At 37.8% G+C, this 12,118-nt stretch overlaps 1 protein-coding gene across 1 annotated transcript in view; it reads left to right on the top strand.

The window, feature by feature from the left end:
• The window catches only part of EIF3H (eukaryotic translation initiation factor 3 subunit H), an 88,021-nt gene that overhangs the window by 66,751 nt on the left and 9,152 nt on the right, over nt 1-12,118 (top strand). Inside the window, exons 3-5 of the mRNA XM_039715465.1 lie at nt 3,553-3,720; nt 5,203-5,302; nt 7,097-7,246. Of these exons, the coding sequence (XP_039571399.1) occupies nt 3,553-3,720; nt 5,203-5,302; nt 7,097-7,246 (418 nt within the window). The remainder of the gene's footprint in view (nt 1-3,552; nt 3,721-5,202; nt 5,303-7,096; nt 7,247-12,118) is intronic.

The following is a 12,118-nucleotide window of genomic DNA, read 5'->3' as shown; positions in this document are numbered from 1 at the left end:
CAAGGCATTTTGGTAATACAAATCCACACAAGTCAGTAATTTTCAAACAAAACCCCCTCTTGTATAGTTTTGCACTTTGCTTGCTTTAGACGTATTATTGTAATGTTTTCTAGCTTCCTTAATCCTTTCTAGCTCCCTCCCCCTGCCCATTTTTTGCAAACTAAAAATTGCCATTTTAGAGGTAGGAGGTGTTGTTTTTTAATAATAAGAAAAGAGAGAATATTTTAAAAAAATTTAAAGATCTAAGAATCTCGAGTGCTCGGGAGAGCTTTGATGGCTGAGGAGACAGAGTTTGCACGTTCTCAGAGCAAGCAGCACCCTTGGGAAGTGCAGGTGTGGCTGTTTCCTTTCCTCATCATAAGGACATCCCTGAACAAATAGTTTGTTTTAAAATGTAGGTACACTGTCTAAATGTGCAGGAGAAGGAGGCAGCATCCTGCTCTGGCTGTTCCCCTGCCCTTTCCTTTGCTCACCTCAGTTCTGGGCACTTCAGACTAAGTGGCTCCTTCAGTGTCAGCTTTGCAGAGTGACTTGGGAGGAACTGTGACGTGAAAAAGTGCACAACTGTCCCAAATGCTGGCAGATTGAGTAATAAATAGATGGAGAGACGCCCAGTCTGTGCTAAGCTTCTAGGTAAAAAGATGACGTTTTGTGGATTGGGCAAACGATGTAAAGAAACAGTGGTAACGGTATCAACAAAAGCAGCTTGGGGGCTGTTACCCATTTGTGCAAGTTGGCAGCTTGTTGGAGCTATCTAGCTACTAATACATGTTATAAAATATATATGTTTGGTTAAAAGAGTTTCCATTTCTCCCTGGTGGGGACTGCATCATGTTTTAATTTCTGCAGTTGTTTTCCCAAGGCAAAGATGTTAGCTATTGATGCTTTATTGGTTCTTTGACATTTTTTCCACTATTGCCTTCATTATCATCTAACTGCTAACAGTCATGAGAGGAGGAATTGCTGACATGAAATCTGGATGGTTTTCAGTGAGTCCTTTTTCTTCTGGATAGTATCTCTTGCATTGTGTAACATCTCTTACATGTTGCTGGGCGTACTGTGTTTAAGAAAAGAACTTGTCCTGGAACTTTGTTACCATTTAGCTCTCAGAAGAGCACTTGAGAGCATGATATAAGCCTTTATTCAAGTTTGTAAAAAATCTGGATGTTTTCCTGCTCTTGAATATTACACTTCTCAAGGTGGAAATTATCTGGATGTATCAGCCACATGATTTTATAGGAATCTATGTCTAAGTATCTTTCCCACATCATTACATGACCACCTCTACTTTGAGAGTGTCCACATTACAAGAAGTCCACCACTGCCAGAAGTCTAGCTCAGCTATCTAAAAGACCACATTTAATTTAATTTAATTATCACAAAATCCTTTATCTGTTTCAGCTGCTTTTGAAAATCCTTTCTAGTTTTTCCTCTTAATGACTTCATTTGGCTACAAAGGATCTAACTATAATTTCATTTTTAGCATGTTGTAGCAAGTCGTGAGAAACAAGTAATTCTTGCTATCTACACAGATATACTTTTGAAAAGCTTCTTTTAACCAAAAGAGTTTATTCTAGCTACATTTAATAATTGGATATACTTTTTAAATTCAAAATTATGCTTACATGAGGAGTCTTTGTTTTGGGAGAGGTTTGTGTTCTTGTTTTAATTATAAAATTTAGAAACGTACCATCTTCACCTCCAAAAAATCCACAAAAACATTTAAAGTTCAAGGACAGAGCCTCTTTGACAAACTAGATCTTTGCTTTTGAGCTGAACACTGAGATGCAAAAGCATTGGGCTCTGGGTAAGTAGCTTCATTCAGCCTGGCCTCTGTTTCTGGAAGTAGTACAATGAGCTTGCTTAGGTCTGGCAAGGGGAAAGGTTTTCATTCTGACTTGGAAATAGCTGTTTGATCAATTGTGCAGGCTGCCCTGAAGAGTGTAGAGGCATCTCCAGATTTGCCTTGGTTTAGAGACACCCACGTCGAGCAGGCCTCTCCTGCACTGGCTGTGTTAGGGCATTTCAGAACAGAGCCCGGGTGGTTTTCCTGTGTTAGTTTTGGGATGCTGTATTATCATGGTGTATTTTGGGATGCTGTATTATCATTTATGGATGAAACATAAATTTCAAGTAATTCTTGTTAAGATACTGTGGTATAGAATGCAATCACCAGCACATACTCATAGAAGTCTGCAAGGGTTTCTGTAAGTGTTTAAAGGTTACTTCAATACAACAGTCAGACAGATAGGGCAGTTTAATGAAAAGGCAAGTTAAGAAGACTGCAGAATGTAGTTTGTGCTGCAAGGGTGAGTGATAAGTTGGAAAAATATTTGTCCAGTCCTGAAGAATGTCTCCTCATATCTTTAAATAATATGTGTGGATATTTTCCCCCCTTTTTAAAGGATACGAAGTGGGTTCTGAAAATGTAGCACATTCCATGGCTAATTAATTTGTGTTTCTCTCTTTTATAATGAATATCATATTTGCATCAGTACAAGGAGAAGCCTTGAAAAAAATTACCAAAAATGAACACATGGGGTGTGTGTGTGTTATCTTTGTAATTTTTGCAGCTGCAGACAAAACTTAAGGATTGTGTAGTGTTGTTGAATTTGATTTCCTGTGAGTTGGCTCCTAATGTTGGTTCATCTGATAATCACAATGATTTCTCTTTCCTTAAATTTAACCAGCAGGCACAGTGTCTGTCTGTTTAAAAGGTCTGATCAGTGATAAAGTGTGTTGTTCTGTGTGATGGGATTATGTTAGATGTTCCTGAACAGAACTCTCTTCCATGAAGGTGATTGTTTGAATGGAGTATTTAATAGAAATAGAATTTTTGTCTTGGTACAAGAAAACATTACAGCTGTTGGTGTAAAAAACCTTACAAAAATATGTTCTCTACTATATGTTTAAGGTAACTTTCTGTATTTAGATATATGTATGTTATAAACAATAATATGTACATGCATGCATCCTTTGCATTTATATACACCTAAAAAGAATAAACAGTGTTAAAAATTGGAAATAAAATGCAGTCAAAACTATCTAACAGCTATAGCTGGTTCCCCAAGCTCTGATACTGAAAATGTAGTTTCATGTTCTGAAAAAGACAGTTTATAATCTATTTCATGTATTCATTAAATAATTCTCCTTTTGATTCCACAAGTTGCCTAATTCCAGACAGTATTGCAACTTAAATCACAATAAGTCTTTGTTACTAAATGGTGAAATGTTACTGCTTAATGAAACCCAGTATCACATTTTTTTTTATGAATGCAGAAGGTAATGCATACTGTAAATGACGTGTAACAGTTTGTTGATCACTTTAGCAATTAACTGCAGCTGAAAAGTCTGCTTACTCAGGCTGGTCTTACTCTCATTCTCTGAGGAAACTCTGGGTTTTAATGAAGACAGTCCAGTGAGTAAACAAATTTCTAGGCAGTTGCAAAAATGAAAATGAAATACAATTTACTCATTTAATATCAAGCTTTCTCTTTAAATAGTACTGATTGTGTAAGTTTACTTTTTTAACATGCTTTTTATTTAATCCAGTCCAATACCAGATGGAAATGATGCGAAGCCTGCGCCACGTAAACATTGATCATCTTCACGTTGGCTGGTACCAGTCCACATACTATGGCTCTTTTGTCACCCGTGCCCTCCTGGACTCCCAGTTCAGTTACCAGCATGCAATTGAGGAGTCTGTAGTTCTCATTTACGGTTAGTATGAGGTTTCCTTTATTACTCTTTTCCCCTCTTAATATTATTACTACTATTTTTGTATTCTGTCTTTTGCCTGTAAGAGTAGCCTGGCAGGCCTTTTCGAGTAAATACCAACCCTGTGTCTACGGCAGCCTCAGCAGCAGCTAAGTCTAGACAGGGTTTCCTTCTTTCTGTTTATTTTTCTTGCTATCAGAGCCCTGATGTGTACGTTTTGGAATGCTGGAGTAGCTGCTTCATTTTTATTCCTTCATCTCCCCTCCCTCGTGGAAGGGGCTGGTGGAACCCGACCAGATGTCTAACAAACCCCGCTTGCTAGCGTGTCTGGCTCTGTACGTGACTGACCAATCATCACACGAATTGCCAAGTTTTTTTAATACCTCTGACAGAAGCATACAAAACCTGGACTGTTTCTTAGCACAAAGATTTTTTTCTTTTCTGCCTATTTAATGGTGTTTCCTCAAGCTCTCCAGACCAGATGTTCTGTGCTGTATCAGAACCGTAGGCAATTTAACAGCTTTATAGCCTCCCCCTCCCCAAACACTCACAGTTTGCCATATCTGGCAGACTTGCATATAGTTTCCAGCTGAGAAGTAAATGTAACGTCCTGAGTATCTGTCAGAAAAAATACTAATGAATACGATCAATCTTATGAGCTGCCCCAAAATTGTTTCAGTATGTTAACAATTGGATTACAGTAAAGAACAAGTTGTTAAAGTATACTTATATTGGCTGGAAACATTGCATCATCAGACCTTGATGAATTTTCCACTTGTTTCAGTCTATTTTGGTTTTCATTTTATCACCGATTGCTAAAAGTTTTACTGTGTTAAGTTTCAGACAACATGAATGTTAACACAGCTTTTATTCTTGTGTTGGCATGCTTCAGCTGTTATCATGCTGCAAGTGTTAAGCTTCTTTGTCCAAGGAATGTAACAGTTTGTTTAGAAAATTTCCCCCTAAATGCAGCAGAGTATGTCAAGGAAAAAGAATTTTTGTATATACCAGTTACATTGTCATGCACAAAGTGGCATGGCAGCTTGATCTGCATTAGCTTATTGCTACTCTGAAATTACTTTTTTTTAATATAAAATGTTGTTTAAGGAATATTTTCATTTACTGCAGAATGACTGGAAGGAAGAATCTTTATTTAAATGAACTCACTCTTACATAAGTTCTGTGGACAGTTCATATAAAAAAAAAGGAAATGTGAATTGGACCTTTAATGGGGAAATAATACAAGTAGAATGGATCTCCAAGTTAAGTTTACTAATTGGCATCACTTTATATTATTGGTTGTATTTTACGTAGCAGTGCAGTAGGACTGCCTCTGCTGTAGTGTCTTTTCTGTGTTTGTTGTGTTATTTTTTTTTCACCAGGACTACTTAGTAATTTTCCTCCTGTTTATGTATTCAGATATTTAAAAAGAAAAAGGCAGTCTGGGTTTGGTAATAATAAGCTTCCTTCCATTTTTAATAATAGATCCCATTAAGACTGCCCAAGGGTCTTTGTCACTGAAGGCATATAGGCTGACTCCCAAATTGATGGAAGTTTGCAAGGAAAAAGACTTCTCTCCAGAAGCGTAAGTAACTTCAAATGATGTTTTCTCCTAGGGTTTGCTGAATTATTGGGATGCAGAACGGTCCCTGGGATGATGGAATGCTGTATTTTAACATCTCATGTAACAGTGTGTGCTGGGGAAAACAGACCTGTGTGGGCTGTGACAGGCGTGCAGTGGCACAGTGGCTGAGGAGTGTGGAAGGCTGGCTGGGCATTTCCAGAAGTGGGGGCACCCGTGCTGGGTTTGGGGCTACTCAGAGGGTGTGCTGCAAGGACCATGGGAGGGAGCAGAGCCAAAAACAGGAAAAGAAAATGAATGGAGGGAGGGAAATAGCTAACCTGTCTTTAAGCTCTTTTTTCCCCCCAGAATTAAAATAGAACAGGTATTCTGGAAAGCTGTTCCAGTGTATTTGTTCCAAATTAACTCCCCATGTGGACACCATCTTCTGGAGTAAAGTAGGATAATTACTCTTTTTCAAAAGATTAGCTACTTGTTACAGATGTAGGCCTTAGCATCCTTTGCCTCCAACTGCTTGGTGTTCAATAGCAAAAGCACAAACAACTTGTTAAAATCACTTTGTTGAGGAAAAATGTATTCATTTCATTGCTTGGTGTCTTAAACTGTAATGATGAACAAACAATTCCGTAATCAGTCAAAAAAAGAGGGGGTGGAGGCAAAAAGCAAAAGTTTTTGTTCCAAAATCCAGTATGAATATAAACCAGTTAAGGCTCTATTTCCTTAGAAATTTCTAAATCATGCTTTTATATCTATATTTTATGAAAAATATTACTGTCTACTTTATTTACTTTATTATAAAACAACAGCAATAGCTTTTTATGTGTATATTGTAAGTCTTCTGGAGTAAAGTAGGATAATTACTCTTTTTCAAAAGATTAGCTACTTGTTACAGATGTAGGCCTTAGCATCCTTTGCCTCCAACTGCTTGGTGTTCAATAGCAAAAGCACAAACAACTTGTTAAAATCACTTTGTTGAGGAAAAATGTATTCATTTCATTGCTTGGTGTCTTAAACTGTAATGATGAACAAACAATTCCGTAATCAGTCAAAAAAAGAGGGGGTGGAGGCAAAAAGCAAAAGTTTTTGTTCCAAAATCCAGTATGAATATAAACCAGTTAAGGCTCTATTTCCTTAGAAATTTCTAAATCATGCTTTTATATCTATATTTTATGAAAAATATTACTGTCTACTTTATTTACTTTATTATAAAGCAACAGCAATAGCTTTTTTTTATGTGTATATTATAAAAAAATACACACTGAAAATTTATGTTTTAATATTCACCACAGAATTGAGTTATTCCAAAACATACAATATTTTGTGAATCTACATGTTTGGTCAGTAAAAATTTTACTTACTCATCTAGTGGGAAAATAGTTCTTCATTTTAATAGTTATGATATTTAAAGGTATTTTAGCATCATGTGGTAACTAACTGTTTAGTTCTGCTCAAGAAATGCTGATGGCAGGAAAATTAGTAAAATATTTTGGAAGGGGCAGAGTTAATCCTCTCAGTGCAGTCTCTTGCTGGAGGCTTTTTCACGTAGGTAATCTATTAACAAGCAAGGCAGCTGCTTGTCTTCTGAGAATTTTTCCTAGAGCAGCTTTTCCTAGTCTTCGTAAACGTGAGGTTTTGCCATGCAAATGCTTTCTTAACAAAACTTGGCTCTTGTTTAATTGTGGAACTATGAAAATCAAGAATTTTTACAAAACTGTTGTTTGTTGGAGCAACAATTCAACAAAGAGAATAAGAGAGATACCGTTTATATTAGTAATTATTCTGTAACTTTTTTCACAGCTTGAAAAAAGCCAATATTGCATATGAAAATATGTTTGAAGAAGTGCCTATTGTAATTAAGAATTCATACCTGATCAATGTGATGTTGTGGGAACTGGAAAAGAAATCCGCAGTAGCCGATAGACATGAGTTGCTCAGTCTGGCTAGCAGGTAAGTACTTGTTACAATAATGGATGTACTTTTATTCGCTTTCCCAAACCACAGTTTAACACCTTGGGTGAAATCCCAGTCTCATTACAGACCATGGAAGCTTTGCCTTGACTTTTAATGGGGTTAACACTTTACCCTTCATGTTCTTTTTGCTGAAGGAAAAACTGCATGCTAAAACTGTAGCATTAGATTCAAGGACTAAATTCAGTCTCTAATCCTCATATTCTTGCAGTGTTTGAAATGTATAAATGTTTCAGAAGAGTGTGTTTTTTCAGGAAAATGTAGGCACTCAGAAATTTCAGGCAAATAGTTCTATAAAAATAGGGTTTGTTAGCTATTTTGTTAGTAATTACATAAATTATTTTAATTAAAAAGAAATTGCATTACTTCTACTTTGGTAGCAGGATGAATTTGAAAATAAAATAATAAAGGCTCTGATAAACTGGTAAAAATGCCACTGATTGTCATGACATACAGCATTCATGATGTTGGAAATTATTTTAAGAGTTTCTAAAATGATCTTCCCATAACTTTGTCTAGGAATAACGTTTTCTTCTTGTAGCACTTTGGTCTGAAAATCCACTTTTGATAACAAAGTAGGCTTGACTTATAGCAGTATGATCAAAAATTGGGCAGTATTTAAATCTTAGACAACACAATACAGTTGGATTATTATCGGTCTGGCCAAAATAATGAGATACACAAAATAATGCAGTATCGTGTTGCATGTAAAAGCTAGGTTGCATTCATTAATAGGTTTTTGGGGTAAAACACTTCACTTTGGCATCAAGTTATTGTCTGCCAAGATTCGGATCCCAGTGGCCTTTTTTCGTTTTTTTCTCCTGCTCCCCTTCCCTCCCCCATCATGTAAGGCTCAAGTTAATGGGTATGTATTTCTAGTGGTCCCTGTGTTGCCTAAGTTGGCAGAAATTTTCCACTTTCTCTGCTTGAGCCTATGTGGATGTTCAGAGGGGTCTGATAGCTTTTAGAGAAAGTGATCAAGAGAGAACGGATATAAGGTTGAACTCTTCTGGGGTATTTACAAATGCCACAGGTAATACTGAGTCAGTAATTCTGTCCAGTGAAGTTGTTACTTTGGACGTTGGGATTAATGAAGTGAGGAATTCTTGCTGAGATACTCAGTGTGCTTGACTCTGCAGGCGTTCTGTAAGTCATTTTCTTTCCATGGTCAAAGATCACAAAGCTTTTCCCATTTGAGGAGTGGGTGAGGACTGGATGTAGGAGATGACAATGGTTTGATTCCTTGTGAGCTCTATCATTTTGTGGTGAAAATGAGGACCATGCTGAGGATACAGAAGGTTTCCAGGAGGCCTGGCAGCATTGCCCTCATTTGATTCTTTGGGTTTCCTCCTATATAAAGGGCTGGGATTGCATGGCACCCTGGATCTAGTAAGGGCTACTGCTCATGGCACAGTACAATTCTGGAAATGGAAAGTAATTTAAACAGACCACAAATCACACCTTTAGTTCTTACGTAGTAACTGTTCTGTGCCACTGTCCTGACTCAAGATAAAAGATAAGAAATGTACAAATTACTTTCCCTTCTGGTGTTAAATGTCTGGTGCAAGAGAGGCTTTTGTGTTGGTCTTCATATCAGTAAAGGGAACAAGAAGTGAACAAGAGAAGTACCAGCTTGAAACTAAAAACAGACTTTCCTGGGAGATTTTTGAAGCTCACCTGGTCTCTTTGAGGAACATAAGGTGCTTAGTTTGGTTTGAAGGAGAGAAAGTTTTGGGAATTACTCCATTGGGTTGTTTGGAGGTTTTTGTATGTGTCATTTGTTTAATATTTGATAGCTGCTTTTAGTTACCAGGCAGGTTACATTCAATGATATCTTATATTAGTATAAAGCAGGTGGGAAATTAAAGCATTTTGATGCTTGTTTATTCAAGGTTAGGTGACTTGTACTGCCTGCTGAAATATTTAGCTAGTTTTTACTTGCATTCAGCTACCAAGGTTACTCTGTCAAAGTATATATTACCTGAAGTAGGGAGTTCAAACCTCCACTATTCTGGAGTTTTATTTTTACAGTTTCTTATTTTTGTCTTTCAGCAGTTTAGGCTAAAACATTTCAGATAATAACTTTTAATTTTTGGTGTGTATCTTCCTCACTTAACTTTGCTGTTGCTGACAGTAACTTCAAAGCTACTTTTTGCATTTGGCCTTGTGTTTTGGTTTTTGTCTTAGTTTGTTTTGTTTGATTGTGGGGTGTTTTTTTGTTTTTGTTTGAGGTTTTGTTTGTTTTTATTTTTGTTTGGGTTTTTGTTGTTGTTTGATTTCTTTGGAGTCTAGGATCTGCTGGGCTTTTTGGGGGGCTTTTTCAGTTCCTTGGGAGCATCCCTAAACTTCTGTACTCTCTGAAGCAATGATTTTGGCAATAAAATTATTTACCTGTAGTTCCTCTCTTCTGGAGAATTTGCTTCATCAAGATTCTCACATGTTCGGCCACCCACCTTGTCTGAGTTTAAAGCTCTACCTATTTGAGGCACTTTTCTTGCACCTTAGACTCTTTCTCCATTTGAAGTATATTTGTGATAATTGTATATAATAATTTACGTTTTTGGACATAAAGTTGTGTTTCTCTTGTGAAATGTGAATTGACTCAAGTACTCTAGACAAAGAGGTTGAAGGCAGACTAGCACAGGGTTAGCAAGTAATAGCAAGTAAAGGCCTTTTACTCAAACAGTTATCCTGTTACTCTTAAGGACCAAAACGTCTTGAAGACCTTGGAGTACTGCCAGTCTTTTGATAGAGACTCAAGAATTAAAATCCTGTCAGATAATGTTCCAGATCTGCAGGGAAATAATTACAACCAACTTTCTCATTCTCATCCATCTCTTCCTTATTCTATTGATGATCTAGTTTAAATTAAAAAAAGCTTTTTTGTGGTCTAGCTTCATAATAGGGTTGTTCTATAATATCTCAATTTGTCTCAAGCAATTTTTCTAATAGTGTGCGTCAGTGGAAGCAAACATGTGCTGAACATTTACTGCACTAACATCTACTTGGCAGTTATATTTTTCAAACATCAGATGCAGTATTTTTGCAGAAGTAACATAAGAAGGGTTGCTTTGCCTTTTAAAAACAATATTAACCTTTACACATTTCACTGCTTATTCAAAACGCTCAATGTGCTTAACGAATTATTAAGATAATTATGAAAATCTCTAATTTGCAGGTGGGGGAACCTGACACAGAGAGAGTAAATGTGTTGCCCAAAGGTACACATCAAAGTTAGAATAGAAAACAGAATGGAACTCAAGACTCTTGACTTACATATCTCATTCAAACAAAATCCTCTTAAACAGCACAGGTTGAACTCAGGCTCAAATGCTGAGATGTAAACAAGTTCTGCTAAGTGGTGGGAACGTACCTTATACACATTTTTAATCAAAAGATGTGCTTTGCCCAGCAGTACTTCTCTAATCTACCCAAAGATGTTCCCACCAGGAGGAAAATTCTGTACAGGATGGCACCTTTCCCAAAAAGCAGTGGCTGAGAGGGGGCCTCAATGGAGCTGATGGAAAGTGGAAAAAATGAGCAGCAGATACAGCATTTTCCAATGCTTCCTCTTGCTGTACCTTGTTCTCATCTTCCTTAGCCATGGTAGAAGCAAAATAAAATTAAGTAATTGAGGGGGTTCAATTATGGTAACTGTAGGCAAGTTTAGGGGGCTGTCTGTTTTGCACATCTCCAGTTTGAGGATTGTTATAGCCCAAAATTTTCAGCACCATGACTCGTGTCTCAGAGGAGCAGGTCCGCGGGCTGTGCCAGCTGAGCCTGGGAGCTGCACCTAGGTACAGGCAAAGCAGTGAGCAGCACACGGGCCCTGGGAGCCATGGGAATTGCTGCTTCTCTTTGAAGCTTGGATGTCTGACTTGAAGCTTCATTTTGGGTGTTTTAGACCTTTAGCAAGTGTGTCTGGAGTCCTTTTCTGATTAAAGATGCTGAAGTAAATGTGGGCTTCATGTGTACTTCCCCATTATGAATGCTACAGAAGCAGAGCCAGTTTGAGGTTCCAGTCCCAGCTGTTTGTCTTGTTTCTCCCCACTACCCCCATTTCATCTCTACATCCCTCCCACCCTCAAAGATTTTTATTTCCTCATCTGTTTCATAATATGGCTGTACAAATAGCTTTTGTGGTATAGTCTGATGGAAAAAGTCAGACTCCCACTCCTCCCTTCCAGCCTTCCCTTCTGCCTCCCCAAAGAAAACAGAAACCCCAACAGGGGGTGTTTTTTGCATTTACAGTAGACTGTTTCACTGAAAGAGTTTGAAGTGTGCCCACGCAAACAGCTGAATCCATACAGCTCAGAGTGCTGCAACCTGTGGGCAGAGAGGGAGAATCAGGGAGATGCTGATGGTGGAACCTCTTAAACTGCCTTTGCTGGCAACAGTGAACTGGACCTTTGCTCTCCTTACAGTACATCTGCAAAGGGAGGCTTTGGTGGTATGAGCACTCCTTGAGAAGAGGAAGGCTTGCATTCAGGTCTCTTAGCCAGATTCTAAGAGGATGCCCTTGTGCAGTGAGTGATCTGTGAGTTTGGTTAATGTACCATTGTTGCTTTCTCCTTCTATGGGTGCTGGATTCCATCACTGCCAACTGCAGGTCTCACCAGCAGAAAGAACAAGACAGGAAAGACCATCAGTGTTATCTGCAGATTAGGCTACTGTGCTCACAGGCTTCTACTTTTCACCCTCAGAATTAATTGACCCTTGTATTTGATAACTGTTAAACAAGGAATCTGTTAAACAATGAATCTCATGTGTCAATGACCTGATCTTATATCTGCCCTTGTGGGTAAACAATTATATCCCATCACATATAAGGCTGTTACAGAAAAAATGCAC

This window comes from Passer montanus, unplaced genomic scaffold (assembly GCF_014805655.1).
Source record: "Passer montanus isolate IOZ18808 unplaced genomic scaffold, ASM1480565v1 scaffold33, whole genome shotgun sequence".
Classification (NCBI taxonomy): Eukaryota; Metazoa; Chordata; class Aves; order Passeriformes; family Passeridae; genus Passer; species Passer montanus.
This window is presented reverse-complemented; position numbering and strand designations above follow the sequence as displayed.